The sequence below is a fragment of the Physella acuta genome, unplaced genomic scaffold, assembly GCF_028476545.2.
Source record: "Physella acuta isolate Inbredline_101_S28 unplaced genomic scaffold, ASM2847654v3 ptg000565l, whole genome shotgun sequence".
Taxonomy (NCBI): domain Eukaryota; kingdom Metazoa; phylum Mollusca; class Gastropoda; family Physidae; genus Physella; species Physella acuta.
In genome coordinates this window covers 243,673-260,031 of record NW_026732084.1, presented here as the reverse complement: position 1 = coordinate 260,031, position 16,359 = coordinate 243,673, and the positions used below count along the sequence as shown (strand labels likewise).

At 34.0% G+C, this 16,359-nt stretch overlaps 1 protein-coding gene across 10 annotated transcripts in view; it reads left to right on the top strand.

Moving 5' to 3' along the window:
• The first annotated feature begins 1,094 nt into the window (after window positions 1–1,094).
• LOC131946612 (E3 ISG15--protein ligase HERC5) overlaps window positions 1,095–16,359 on the top strand; it is a 32,079-nt gene continuing 16,814 nt past the window's right edge. For 3 of the 10 annotated variants that reach the window (XR_009387731.1, XR_009387732.1, XM_059307514.1), the window contains exons 1-4: window positions 10,347–10,370; window positions 10,520–10,727; window positions 11,116–11,370; window positions 15,072–15,252. Coding sequence is in view for 8 of the 10 variants with exons in the window: in XM_059307514.1 (XP_059163497.1) it covers window positions 10,362–10,370; window positions 10,520–10,727; window positions 11,116–11,370; window positions 15,072–15,252 (653 nt within the window). In the remaining 2 variants the exon portion in view is untranslated. Of the gene's footprint in view, window positions 1,117–1,195; window positions 1,349–3,632; window positions 4,088–9,896; window positions 10,077–10,346; window positions 10,371–10,519; window positions 10,728–11,115; window positions 11,371–15,071; window positions 15,253–16,359 lie in introns of those variants that run through there. The other 7 variants (XM_059307521.1, XM_059307515.1, XM_059307516.1 and 4 more) reach the window with 7 other exon arrangements.

Genomic DNA, 16,359 nt, shown 5'->3' with positions numbered 1-16,359 from the left:
AGTAATTTAATATAATATTTGATTGATAATTTTTATGAAAACCCTTTCAGTTCTAATAACCTTGCAAGTAATAAGTTTGCGAATATTCCATCAATTTATGTGTACAAAAAAAGTACCCCACTGTGTAAATTTAGGCCCTAAGCCAGTGGTTCCCAACCTTTTTCAAGTGGCGACCCCCTTTTATAAAAATTAAGTGACCCGCGACCCCCATAGAATTAAAAAGCCGAAATTTAGTATGGAAATTAATAAGCACTAAAATAACATTTTCTAGTAGACTTTCAATATGAACTACTCTTGATAACTGTTTTAATACCATGAGTAAAATTTCATACTATTCACTAAACATTCGTGGTTAATTTTTTTTAAAGCATTTTTTTTTGTTAACGCCAATCTATGTCATTATCATTATCTTATTAAGATAATGATAATGACATAGGTTGGCGTTAAAAATAAAATTAAGACTTAATTTTATTTTTAATCGAAAAATAGTGTTGAAAATCTATTCTCGAAAAGTCAATCAATTTTACGTTTGGGTATGAATGGTGAATACTACACCAAAATTGAGTGTGCAGTTTTTTATCTTACGCGGAATCATTCTACAAATCAAAGAATTCATCTTGTAATTCATCGTGAATGCTGGCAACATCGAGGAAAGAAGAGAATGGATAATGCGTCAATGCAGATTCTTCTGACGTTTGCAACTAGCTTCATACCGACGAAAGAACTTCATATCATAAACTTTTAAAAATTCTTCTAAATATTTATGTTTTGTTTCAAATTACTAAGGTTTATTATACCAGTTGGCGACCCCCCAGAAAGCCCTTCGCGACCCCCAGGGGGGTCGCGACCCCCAGGTTGGGAACCCGTGCCCTAAGCATTTAACATAACAGCCAATCACCTTTTAATTAATCATTCAATCTCTCAACTTTTTTGAAAACCTAAGCGAAGCTAGACAGTATGCCTAGTATATATATATATATATATATATATATATATATATATATATATATATATATATATATATATATATATATATATATAGACAGACAGACAGACGACAGACAGATCTAGAGTTACTTTCAACCTATCTTTACTACAGATTAGGCCTACAGTACAGTAATTATTAGATCTAGTACTTTTTAATACATTTTATACTGGAACTCTTTTGAAAAGAAAATGTTTTATAGCTAATGTGAAATTAAATATCCTAATATTTTTTAGCAAGAGCCTTGCTAGAGTAGTCTAGTCTAGAGGTTTTGTATTATTGTTGTAGTAAATTCTAGTTGAAGTAATGTAGATTGTAGTAGATCTATTGGTAAAACCTTATTTTAGCGTCGGAAATTATCGGGTAACCGTAATGGGTAAAATCTTAGTTTAGCGTCGTAAATTCCAACGTAGCTAGTAATGTGCGATGAAGGTAACAAATGAATATTTCTTTCATGTGGCCATATTATTATTTATGTCCTATTTTACATAATATAACAGATAATTGAATAACGAATCACAATCCAAGACATAACCAGTCATAAATATCCTGGAATAAACTTTAAACTACCTCGTTCGAGACAACAATGAGTAAATACAAGCAGCGGCCATGGTTCAAAAACAATAATAGAGTAGTTTCCCTTGAAAAATTGTCTATTCGCATGTCTTTTGTGTTGATTTTGTGGTTTAATATGATTGTTTTGTATTGTTTTAATATATGCCTGTATAGTAATTTTTCTTTATTTTCAATATAGTTGACATGAATGACTAATAGACCTTTTCAGACTTAATAGTGTGCATCCAAGACCACAACAATTGTTGGGAGGTCGAACTTTTGAACACTTTATTTGCAATAATCAAATCAATATTAGATCGCTCATAAATGACGTCGTTCTTAAGATAGTAATGACAGCGTGCATTTGTAGAAGTATGTCGCGTCATTCATTGGTGATCCATTTTCTCAGTGGGGACGATAGAACTATTAAGAAAGGTCAAGAAATGTAAAGCATGCTGAGTCGCATTTCTTGAAGGCTGCGGCTATTTGTACTTCACTACAAATAGCCCTATGACGGCTATTCGTACACTGACCAATCAGCGTGAGGCATTGTTTCTGTGATTTTTCATGTTGTGTAGATCGAGAACTAATTAATTTTCAGATCTAACCTTATCACTAACCTTAAACCTAACCCTAATGCCTAACCCTATGCCTAACACTAACCCTAAGCCTAACCCTAACCCTAACTCTAAGGCTTAACCCTAAGGCTTAACCATAATCATAACCATAAGCAGAAAAAAAACCTCAGAGTTAAAGGGAATAGAACCCACGCCTCGAAAACAAACTGGCCAATGCACAACCACTTTGACCACCGGAACAGTGACAATCAGCTTCAAAATTCGAATGTCATACACAAGCTAATAAAATTAATAAATTTGATTGGTCGGCTAAAAATAGCGAAGTACGAATAGCCTTCTGAGGGCTATTTGTAGTAAACTACCAATAGACACTCTCTTTCTTGAACCCCACCTTTTCATTCCCCCACTTAGCACATCGTCACCGAGTTAACGCTCGCGCGTGATGTCATGTACCGGTACCGCCGACCGGCTAATTTTATAGAAGAAAAAAACAAGCACTGCCGTTTTGAGCTTATGCGACGTTTAATTTGATTACATAAGTTGGTGTTCATTAAACAGCCCCTAACACATCTATCACTTGTCCATTTAAACGTACGTGGTTATTTCTGCAAGCTTGCTGTCTTGAGACTTTCGGCACTTTAAAAATGTATTAAGCTCTCACCGTATAGAACTAGACTACCCATATTAAGCTCCAAAAGAAGCTTGGTGAAAACAGGATGGCCGTCCGATTTTGAAGCTGCTCTGCGCTTTATAAAAAGCACAATAAACGATAAGATGACACTTATATTAAAGTAAATTATAGTTCTGAATCTTGATACATTAAAAGTGATATTCGGAAATTAAGAGCCAGACAGTCAACATATTTCAATTTAAGTCCAAGAAAATAAATTTCCTTAAACGATGGAACATTACTAAATTTTCGCGCAGTTGAGCGAAATTTAATTTAAGTATTTACGTCATCTTACAAAGCGCAATAGCCTACTGGTGCTCTAACGCGGCCCATGCTAATGGCCGTATTCCTAACGCCCCGCATTAGAAGCGGCTTATTCGTCGACAGGCATTTGGTGGCAAGCCTTTTTGACGGTGATAATGTGTTGAGGCCGTTTTGCCAAATGTCTTAAACTAGCAGGCTTGCAACATTTGTGATGATTCGTTTTAAGCAAGTTATACGTATGCTTATTTATCGTTATTTTGATTGAACAAAGCATTATAGAGGTTCTCCATCAACCGCCAAGGTATTTTTCCCCGTTCACCTCCTTTCATGAGACCGACACGTCATAAATTGCGGAGCCGCCTGAGTTGACGTCACAAATCTTCACTCACTCCCGTAGCAAATCATATGTGACATCATTTGTGGACAACCCCATATCACTCACTTGGGTACTTGATATTGACAATTTGACAACAAAGGATAACCAAAATGTGTCTGGCAGGTGGAGACTTGCGATCGACCATAATGACAACACGCACTTAAGGGGTAGATTAGCTCATTGTTTTAGATGATGTTTTAGATGGAAGCTGGTGGATAATACATTTTGTCTCTCTGTATATATAAATGATGAGAAACATTTAATGTTGTCAAAATTATGGTTAGAGATCTTAGATAAGGCAGAGTGAAGCGTAATTTTTTACATTATGACTTGTGACATTGACAACAAAAATATGACGGAGGTTGGGGTTGTAATTAAGGTAAAGAGAAGTAAAAAAAATGTCATAAGTTACGATAGAATCACTAATTGATGAAAAGAAAAACCTGAAATGAAAATAGTGAACATTCAAACAATAATAATAAGAAAAAACTCAAACTATATGATCAAAATATATATCAAAATATACGAAAATATACTCATATTTAATGACATATTCATTATTTCACTCTCTCCTACATTACTAGTTTTGGCCGAATTTACGACGCTAAACTAAGTTTTTACCCCGTAATGTTTGTTGAGTTTCGGTAACTAAAGTTACGGTAAACCATAGTTTATTTGACCTTTGAAATATATTAATATATTTAATTATATTTTATATAATTATATATAGAATAGACTCTTTTGTTCTATTATTATAGAGGTAATCTCGTAATCAATTCGCTAGTATTGTAGGGATAAGATAACTAATAAATATGGCTTAAATATGAATATATTTTTGCATATTCTACTAAAATACTAAAGATAATTGAATATTAAACCATATTTAAGGGTTAAATCAATAAAAATGTCATAAATGTCATACAATTAAGGTTTAACAACGATGTTCCAGATACTAAATTTGCTATTAAAAACAGCCGCCATCTTAAGAAAATATTATTTTGAGTCATTTCCCTTTGATTTCTATTTGTATGGAAATGTATTGATGTTTGCTATTTAACATGATTGTCTTGTGTTTAAATAAAAAGCATGTTTTTTTTTAATTCTGCCCTTTAAACAATTTAATTGACTGAAAATAAACATCAGTTCTCGAATTATTATTATGAGATGCAATTTTCTTACATTAAGAAAGTCCCTATTTTTAAAGAGCTACCACTACATATCTAATGTTTATTTAAATATTAGTTTAAGTTAATTGTTATTGTTTGATTGCTATTTTCATTTCATATTTTCATGTTTTTTCCTTTAATTATTGATTTAATCATAAATGAAGTCATGTTTTTTTTTTACCTCTCTTCACCTTACCTTCCCCCCCCCCCCCCCCCCTAATTTTGGCCGTCATGAAATAGTCGAAATGTAGAAAATTACCTAACTTTTTGCCCTGCGGTTGAAAAGTCAAGTCATAATTCTAACGAAAAAGATTTTTTTCAGCATTTTTGTATTAGGCTAAATACATAACGTTTTCTTACCCCTTCCACTTCCTACGTAAAACGTCGTCTCTAAACCAGTTATTCCACCCCTTAAGTGCGTGATGTCATTTATGGTAGATGTCAAGTCCTTACCTCCAATATACATTTGGAATAACCTTTGTTGTCAAAATGTTGATACCAAATACCCAAGTTATATGGGGTTGTCCATAAATGATGTCACATATGCTAGGCTAATGTGACGTCAACTTACGCAGGACCGCAATTTACGACCTATAATGAAGGGGTTATCGGGGGGGGGGGGGGATGTGTGACGTAAAATTATGGAAGACTTCTATAAAGCTGTGCTCAGTGAAAATGAGGAACATAAAGCGTTCATTTTCATGCATACCTTTGCCATAACGAATGATCATAACTATTGCATGCCTGTTGTCCTTGTTGGTGTTAAACTACCTCAGCACATCAACCCCACCAAAAAGGGCCTGCCACTAAATGCCTACCGACGAAAATAGGCCGCACTATATTCAAATGAAATAACTTCTGACAATAAGGCTCGAACGAAGTTGCACCAGGGAACGATATTCGACAAGAGTCCAAGACAATTATTGACATGCATGTAAAATTGGACAAAACAGTAAGTTGCGCGACAAGGAACATAACAAAGGATCAACTCTTAACACGACAGCAGCTAATGTAAAGCCAGAGCTCATTATAGGCTTGGGTTCAATATAGAAATAGTGTTAGCAGTGCACAGCCTCTAAGACAGTGCATTAGGAATACGTCCAGAGTCCGACGATATCTGTACATCAGTTTTGTCTTTTATGAAGTGTGGAGCACCATTAAGAGCTGAGCTTGGAAGGGGGGGGGTTACTGTTGACACCACCACTAGCGCCGTTTATGTCCACTACAAGTTTTGCGTGGAGCTTAATGGTCAGACGAAGTTTATAGGTGGGACCGAGAGCCTAAATGCATTAACAAGGCCGCTGTGTCACGGGCATTTTAGAGCCGAAAGTCTCAGGGCAGCAGGTTGCAGAAGTCAATTAGATCTATTCGTCAGGCTAAACGCCATAGTGCCTGTTTTGATTTTTTTAAATTACGCGGTATCTCTTTCTTTAACATTAGCCTAATGACAAATGACGTCACGCGCGCCGCGAACGTGGAGAATTGTGCTTAGTGGGGGGGGGGGGGAATGAAACAGCGGGGGTTGAGAAAAATGGCGTATTTCTTTTTTTTTTTTAACAGACGAATAAGTGATAGATTCTAATTCTCATACGAACTATAGGTTGAACTAGTTTTTTTTTCTAGAGGGAGATATCACTATATTGTCGGTGTTTTTTGTTTTTGTAATAATGGATGGTGGGATGGGGTAAACATCGACTACTGAAAAAAAAAATAAACTGATGAAAGCAGAAGGCAAAGAAAAAAAAAACATGTGGTGTTCAAATGTAACTAATTAAAATTTAAACCTATTTTGATAAACAATAACCTTAATTCAGAAAAAGTGTAGGCCTAAGACTAATGTCTACAGACAAAATAAACAACTAGGCTTAAATCGATCGCCCTTAAATGACGTCATACTTTTCCCGATGAATTATCTTTCCCCAAATCGTCACTAAAAGCAAGATGATGATTTAATATCATATCGCAGTTTTACTATACCCGAACGCCCAATCACAATTTCTAACGAAAACGAATATATTCTTCATCATTTAAAAAAAAAAATATTTTACCCCGTCCCATATTTTGAGACAAGCGTCATTTATGAGGAATATGGACGACCTAATAATTGACAAGTTCATCAGTACAAAAGGGTTTAATAAATGTTGGACCTCCCAAAAGTTTATGAGATCTTGGATGTACATACATATATATAGCCTTCATTTCAATTGAAATTAAAGATAAGAAGACGGCCCTCTGTCCTACTTACATTAATATATATATATATATATATATATATATATATATATATATATATATATATATATATATATATATATATATATATATATATATACTAGCTGTAAGTTATTGCTTTGCTATAATGTAAAATAAATTGAAAGTTGCACTCTGAAGAAATAAATAATACACACAATGTAGGCCGACAAAAAAAAAAAAAAAAATAAATCACTCTAAACAAAAAAAAAATATATATATATATACAACCACTACAACAAAAACAACGCAACATAATCTGTTTTGTAATCATTGTAAAAAATTTTTTTACATAATAATTCTTGGGACATTAAAAGCGAAATAGGGGAAATAATCACTCTGTTAATATAAATGTGTATATGTCTACACATTTAATTATAAATATCAAAACAAATCAATAATAACTTAAAAATGTAATACAGTATCTTAACAATATTCGTTTTTTACAAAAAATATCTTGTCTACAATCAGAATTAAATATATTGTTATCATAAGTTCTAAAGTAGTACAGCATAACTAACATTTTTAAAATCAGAGTTGGAATAAAAGCAACCTTATAGACACTATAATAAAACATTCGGAATAACAGCCTACTTATAAATAAAACATTGGTCTTGCATTTTAGATCATACATATTTTAATTAGCTACAGACTTTTTGTGTTCATTAAACATCATTTTTCAACATAATGATAAGGTATGGGTTAGATCACTGTATTGCTCACACGCCTTTTTACTGGTAATTGCAAAAACAATATTCATAGAGATTTACGTTTCAAAAGCTATGACTCTGGCGGAATGGTACTTTGGTACATAATTACGCGTTTTCCCAAATGTACTTAACTGATCAGTTCGGGGGGGGGGGGGGGGGGGGGTTCAACTTCATTTACCACTGTCCAGTCACTTTAGGTCAATTATCCAACCCTGAGTTCATAGATGACTGTTCTAAACATACATATTCAATTACACGTGTATACTGATTCAGAAATATTTTTTTTTTACAGAGGGGTCCATGGGGGGGGGGGGGTTTATAACCCCCCTAACACCCCCCGCTTACGCCACTGAGCTGAGCGGATAATTAACTGTGCGATCGGTGTTAGTTTAAATTGAGTTGTTTTTTTTAAAATACAAAATATAGCATTATTCAAATTTAATATAGATCTAGATCTAATAAACTAAAATAATAATTAATATAAAGTTGATACTGTTTCATTTAATTTGTAATCGTAATCAGTATCGTCCGAACTGTAAGAATACTACTACTTCATCGTGATGACGTTGTTGGCCTTGTCAAAATTTCCCCACCGCTACGCAGTTCGCCCATAAGTAAATTTAAACAGAGGTGCCACATCAGTTGCATTTGTTTTTCTATTGATTAGTTGTACCAAAATATCAATAGTGCCTGATAAAGACCCTGGTATATTAAAGTAGTTTCCCTTTTGGACCTGTCAATCCATCATCCATAGAGCAGCTGAAGTAGAGTTTATCTGTTTTTTTACCACTGCACATGAAGTGATGGTGTGGTTAGCTCTCTGTCAAGCTATCTTTACTTTCCCTTACATAGGTCAGGTACTCATCTGAGCTTAGTGGGTGCTGCACGCTGCACAGACTCGTCTGAGATCTGAGCTTAAGACTTGCATGTTAGTAGTTTAGTGCTCTACCACACCATCCCTAGTTTTATTTTTCAGCATTCTTCTTATTAGATGCTTCAGTATCAATCACCAAAATTTATCCTATCTATTATAGTAACATTCTGGATATACATCTGTTGCAGTCACTATAATTACCATAAAAGGGTGCAACACCCTTTCATAGGACTTTTTAATTATATGCATTCACACTTAGTCTAATGTTTTTCTATATTTCTATTGCCCCCACCTTCTAGCAAAGTTTCAATTTTTAAATTTAAAAACAAACAAACATAGACTTTCTTTCAGTCTCCATATTGACTTATGGGGTCGTCCATAAATGACGTAATTTTGTGACGGTGTGTGATGAAGGGGAGGGGGGAGGTTCAGATGGTGCGACGTCACACTTTTGCATTATAGAAAAGCAATGTTAGCAAACGAATTTTAGATGTTATTTCGCGTTTTAGAAAACTGTTTTAATAAATTGTAATAGGAATTGATTAAAATACTCTATTTTGACAGAGTTCACACAAGGTTTTAGAAAAATGTCGATGTTTAAAAAAAAATTCAACTGCAATTTTGAGGGGGGGGGGGGTTGTAGGCTGATGTGTGACGTCACTTTAGGGGGGATGTGTGTGTGGAAAGGGGGGGGGGGGATACCTGTAGTTTTCAATAGCAGACAAAAAGTTTCTCAGCTATAAGCACAAATAAAGGTGTGGTTACAAAGGTCTGGTTTGATATTTTCTCCCGCCAACAATCACCCGCTATAATTGAAACTGTAATGCTTATTTTATTTTATTTATAATATTTTTTACCTTTTCTAATTGAAACACATTCATAAAAAAATAATTAGCTCTATATCTATCATCTAATAATTCTAATCTAATCCTAGTGTTTTCCTAACATTTTTGTGTGTTTTGGTTGTGTTTATAATAAAACTAGCTGCATACCCGTGCTCCGCCTCGGTAAAAACTTTTTAAATGTACCAAATTGGAAACAGAACAAAACTAATCAGAACAAAACTAAACAGAGTTTCTTCCAGGCATCTCTTCGGGGGGGCGAAGCCCCCCCGAAAATTTTTTACCGCCCCCCCCGAACGAAATGAACTTTATATAATTTATATAGAAAATATATACTTTTAACAGTGTCCGCCCCCCCGAAGAAAGTTTACCGCCCCCCGAAGATTTCAAGTGCCCCCCCGGAGAAAAAAGTCTGGAAGAAACACTGAAACTAAACACAACACACTACTTGTGTGCCGTTGATTGTCATTGGAACACTATTAAACACTGTTTGGTATGCTCTATACTAAGCTGAAACAAAGCATCATGGGCGTGTCTGTCAATGTGAAGAATGTATTTAGTCCATCCCATACATCGCCCACATCCACTTCTCGCTATTCAACCAACGACCAGTTTATAATCTTGTTACAGCATGCTGTGATAGGCTTTAACGCGTTCATCAGACTTCACATCGGACTGTAAACGACACATGTGTTAACGTGTATGCCCTTCGGTCCGTGTAGGCTTTGCCAGTAACTAATGTGGATGGGATAGCTCATTAGCATTCATTGTACGGAAACATAGTGCTTGACCCTAGCTACACGGATGTATGAACATACTTTTAATAAAATATTAAAATATACGAAGATAAACTCATATTTAAATACATATTCATTAATTCCCTCTCTCCCACATTACTAGTTTAGGCCGAATTTACGACGCTAAACTAATTACTAAGATTTTACCCTAGGAATCTAGTAACTACTATTATTATTATTACGAAATGACTACTCGGAAAAAGATGTTTCTATACATTATTTAGATTATTATGACATTGAATTTTTATTAGGTCTAATTCTACTAAAAATGTAATTGTAAATGGAGTTGCTCAAATGTCAAAAGTAATATTTCTGCCAACTTTTTTTACAATTTAAGTTTTAAGGGATAATTTATTAAATTCAATATGAAAATTTTTACTTTATTATCAAAATTTTAAGTTGTTTGGTTACATAACATATTGATCTAGAGATCAAGAACATTTTTTTTTCAGATGAAAATGCTAGTGTATGGATGTGGATTCAATGGTTTTTCACAAATTGCTGCATTTTGTTTTGATGATTTAAAATACAAGTATGAAAGAAGAGGATTTAATAAGCATTACAAGCAAACATTGCCAATCAACTTATTTGAACTAAAAGAAAATGATAACCTTATAAGTTTGGTTAACACTTGGTCACAGACAGCCATGACCATCAAAAGTAATTTTTAATATCTTTTTAAAAATGTACATAGAATAGGGGCCTAAATATTATTTTTATGATTAAACAACCATTTTCACTTAACTAATCAAGAACAACTTCCATATTGCATATATCAATGCCTAGTAAAATTACCAGCAATATAAAATAAAATCTTTAGAAAAAAAAATCTTAATCTTAGACTATACCATGTGTCAGCTCATGGTTAATGTTTCTTGATTTAGTTTTGCATACCTTTTTAAAGACTTTTACCTGGACAGATTACTCTTTTAAGTACATAATAATAGTTAGTAAAAGAGTAGTCAATTTTGCATTAAAATGATTAAACTAGGTTTTATTTTTAAATTATCTCTAAATACAGAATCTCTTTATTGTTTTATTATTTCAGATAATGATACCTCCACTTCTTATTTAAACGGATTTAAGTGTAATGACAATAATGAAGATGATAGTATCTGTACTTATACTAATCAACTGGTTATTGCTTCAACTGATAAGGATATCCTCCTAAAAAGTTATTCAAATCAACTTCCCTTTGGAATAGTGGCAAATGATAACAGTTCACCTCAGGCAGTTAACATTATAGGAGCTGAATCTTTAACATTAATCGCTGGAGATCATCTAGATTTCCATGCTGTTTATGGTGAGTTAAAATATTTAAAAAAAATTCAAATACATTTCTAAAATATAAAATAAGCAGAAATTGCCAGTTGGAGAATGCCTTATTTTATTTGACTGCCCAAATACTAGAAATTTCTCTGGGTTTCATAGCATGAGAGTTCATAATTGTTAAAACTGATTCAAAATCAGACAGTATGATAGTATGGTAAACCCCCCCCCCCCCCCACTAGAAATAAAAAAAAATGTAGCCTTATTCAATATAAACCTCAACATTACACTTATACAGAAGCAAAAAGTTTCACATATTAGTATAAGTTTAGGTTAATAGATTTGAAATATGCTTTATCATTAAAAGCTTTTATGAAGCTTTTTGAGAATTAAAAATCTTACAAGATGGGCAGTGGTGTGTAGAGAGCAAAAGCAATGAGGAAATTGAATTATTTTATCAAATAATGTTTATTTTGCAAAATAACAGTATGTAGCGATTCTGCTACAGTATGCAACGGTCAGTAAAAATATGTTAAAAAAAAAAGAATCATTATTGGAAATTTATTGAGTAATTATTGATTTGTGTAAAACACTTATTCATCCCCAATCTGGAGCATCAGAAATTCATTAACAAGATAGCAATTTACATTGTTTGCACTAAATTGTTATTACCAGTTATGTCATATTTCTTAGTAATCATGCATCTTTTTAGTGTGTCAGTCAATAAGCAGCTTCACTTTGCTAAGCAGGACCTCTATCTAGTATGATTTGAAATTGTTATTGTTTTAAATGCAAAGTGGTTTTCAATTACTCAAATTTGTTGATAGGAAAGAAATTAGAATATATCTACAATGACGATATTTGGCCATTATTAGAACTTTTCCTGTGTAATGAAACCAGGGACATGACTGTTAGAAGCCAATGAATTGATTTATATCTGCTATATCAAAGACTGCAAGCTTTATCTGGATTTCATTTGTGCAATGTAGATATAGAAAATCAGTTCACCCATTATACTAACATAGTCTTTATCCATGGTGTGAAATACTAAAATTTTGAACAGCCGAAAGCCATTGCACTAAAAACTAAGTTGGTCGATTCCTATTCCTCACAAATACTAGAGAACATTCATGTGTTTTAGTTAACCACTGGCTGGACTAGCATCTGCTTACATCTTATGAATGTACATCTTATAAATGTAGGCCTACAGCTTATGAATTTATATCAGAATAAAGTCTACAGCTTTACCACCCGATCATTCTCTGCACTCTGCTACCCATCTTTCCCACTACGTTCTGCTCTCATCTTCTATCTCACGGCGTTCTTTCTTGTTTCTCATAAATCTTCTATCTCTCCCCATAACACACCCAGATGTGCATCCAGTAGCGGCAACAATGTTTATCAAGATCAAACTATTCTATTTTGGTACCACCAGTTGCATATTCTCGATTAATTGCTTGTCCATTTGTTTTTAAGTTACAAGTCAAATTTTATTTGAGTCACACCAGCTACGTATTTATATCTGTTCCATAGTAACTATAAATAGCTCATTTCAGCTCTAGCAAATACGTTGTTTTTGTAACTACACTAGTTTTATATATATATATATATATATATATATATGGTCGATGGTCTCGGTCGCAAACCGTCTAACTAACAAAAAAAATCGATTTTCTTTTTTTACGTAAATCAAAAGCCAGTTTGATTCCCCATAACGCCTGAAAATATTAGAGAATAATGTGGCCAACAGATTCTGTATAGTTTGTGAAAAACATTGTAGTGCAGCTCATTCTTGTGGATCCTGTGGCAACGATGTCCATGCTATTTGTGGAATACCCAATGAAGCAGACGAAGGGTACGGAGGGAACATTACCTGCAGATTGTGTCACAACAAACAAGACATCATTGAACACAGGTCAGCACCTCATACTAGCTTGCAAACTCAAGGTACTAAGATGCTTAAAACATCAAATACAAAATTTAAAGATGCTGATGTGGGTCACAATGTACGCATCCGTGTTCCAGATGTTGACAGAGGTCGCGGTGATCCCCGAAGCGTGATTGCAGTTGTCATGAGCGTCGAGGGCGGTTTCTACAAATTAGGAACGGAACATGGTGTTCTAAAACAACTGTATGCTAGAAGTGAGTTTTCAATTCTTCACGAAAAACTGCTCTTATTGTCGTCAGTTAGCACTGAGGAAAAATCACTACGAACCATCGCATCTTCACAATCATTGACTGGGGGCTAAGGCTACACTCGCTGCATTTGCACAACCAAGTGCACAGCAAATCGCTGCAAGTGTAAAAATAACAAGCTGCTATGTAATTCTAAATGCCATAAAAGTTCAATTTGTTGTAACTAATGATAATATTGATTGATTGAGACTATAGTACAATAAAAAAATTGAATGTTTCTGTCATTTACTTTAATTAATAATCAATAAAAGCTTTATTTCATTAAAAAAAATCTGCTCATGATCTTCTAATTCAGACTTTGGCCGGTCGTCCCTAGCCAGATGATCTTTTAATTAAGACTTTGGCAGGTCCACCATGGCCAGTCCGCGGATTTGCCGGCCGAAGACCGAAATCAAGCAAAGTTTCGGACTTTGACCGGTCAATGGATCCACAAGAATGCGCTGCACTACAATATTTTTCACAAACTATACAGAATCTGTTGGCCACATTATTGTCACGCAACTGGTCTGGACGTTGCGCCACGGCAGGAGATGTGTTAGCAGGGGATGTCGTTGCAATTATGGCAACCTCCATTTCTTGTTCAATGTTCTCAAGATCTTCCTCAGTAGCTAACTTATCGAGAGCCTCTCTTGGTAGATTTGAAGTGCTTTGCATCCAAACAAGGCTTCGTATGGCAATTGTTGGATTCCTTGATGAAAATTTCGGTTTTTCATAAGACTCTCAACCCAATGAGCTGATTCATCTGTCTACATCCATGTCATCATCATGTTTTGAATATCTTGGTTGGCAAGTTCTACTGAACATTGGCTTTGGCTATGGCTTGGTTTTCTGTGAACTAGTTTAAGTTCAGGCCACAAATTCTTTTCCATTAGGATTAGGATTATTTATTTTGACAGCCATCTGGTATGTCTGTCTCTTGATCTGACGGTCCTTTTGTTCCATGTCGCATTGCATATAGAATGCTATACAAACAAGAGCCAAACTCACAATGAAACCGTACCCAGAATAATGAAAACGCGATCACAACTTAGTCTACATAGACCATTGGCCAGGACATCCCGGCCAGTCCGCGCATTGGCCGGCCAATGCGGGCTTTGGCCGCACTTCGGGCTTTGACCGTTACATATATATATATATAATATATATATATATATATATATATATATATATATATATATATATATATATATTGGGGTGCGTTCAGTAGGGTGGAAGATAAGCCCGGCGAGAACCAAAGGACAGAAGCGACCGATACGGTAATCAAACTGATACCCAAGCCATTTACTCGCAGTTGGCTGTGTTGAAGTCTACCTGGCTAATTGGAGACATCGTGGGCCAGTGATGTCCGTAAAGAAAAAAAAAGTTATTAGCTTCTAAAGCAGATTAGGATAGTGCTATTATAGTTATATTATTTGATTATTTATTTTATGGCAGAGCTAGCTAAAATACTTTAATATGTTTTGTGTGAAACATTTTGTATGATTTTATATGAATAAATATAATTTCATATTTAAGGCTATTTATTACAATTTCCTATAGATGGTTCCAAGTTTGGAAAACTTACTATTTCTTATACGGGAGATGACAATGGACAAAATGGAATATATTTCATTCAAAAAATCATCAACACAAGAATTTTAATCAAAGAAGTGAGCTGTGGTAAAGAGCATGTATTGTTATTGACGAACTGTGGGACTCTTTTTAGTTATGGAATAGGGAGGTAAGGTTTTTAATCTACTACTTTAGTTAAGCTTCTTTTCCTTAATAATATCAGTTGAAGAAAAACAAAACACAAAAAACAAAGCAACTTGATAGTGCGCCTTCAATCTTACCGAAAGTTTATTTACGACATCTAAATAAGGTTTTTAATCTACTACTTTAGTTAAGCTTCTTTTCCTTAATAATATCAGTTGAAGAAAAACAAAACACAAAAAACAAAGCAACTTGATAGTGCGCCTTCAATCTTACCGAAAGTTTATTTACGACATCTAAATAAGGTTTTTAATCTACTACTTTAGTTAAGCTTCTTTTCCTTAATAATATCAGTTGAAGAAAAACAAAACACAAAAAACAAAGCAACTTGATAGTGCGCCTTCAATCTTACCGAAAGTTTATTTACGACATCTAAATAAGGTTTTTAATCTACTACTTTAGTTAAGCTTCTTTTCCTTAATAATATCAGTTGAAGAAAAACAAAACACAAAAAACAAAGCAACTTGATAGTGCGCCTTCAATCTTACCGAAAGTTTATTTACGACTTCTAAATATTGTAACGTTTTTTACTGACTGAAAATGTACTGTTCTTGCTTCTATCAAAAATAATAATCTTCTTCTCTTCTCACTCTCAGTCACAGACGATCACGAATGACGAAGAATAAGTCGTATTCTGCAAATCTTTATTTGACTATCTTTCTTGAGCGGGAATTGTCTGTGTAGGACGAATTCTAGCGCTTACCTGTGAAAATTTCCCCCGCTTTTGTGCTCACCGACCCCAAATAACCCTTTATAAAAACTTAACGCGATCTCCTAAAATTCTAATAAACTTATCCTCTGAAACCACAGACAACTCCCTTTACAATGATACAAATTACAAATATCATCAATAAGTTGTTCTTAAACAATAATACTTCAAACATGCAAATATTGTAAAAAAATATCATCTAATACACCTAATTAAAGTAGATATCCATAATATCGGCTTGCTCCTAACTAACACTAAGATATTCTAATTAAAGATCAAGCTTGGCCTAATAGTTCTTCCAATTTGCATGCTATAATAACAACTATTTATTGAGATATGAATTTTTCTTCTTGCCCTACTAAGCAC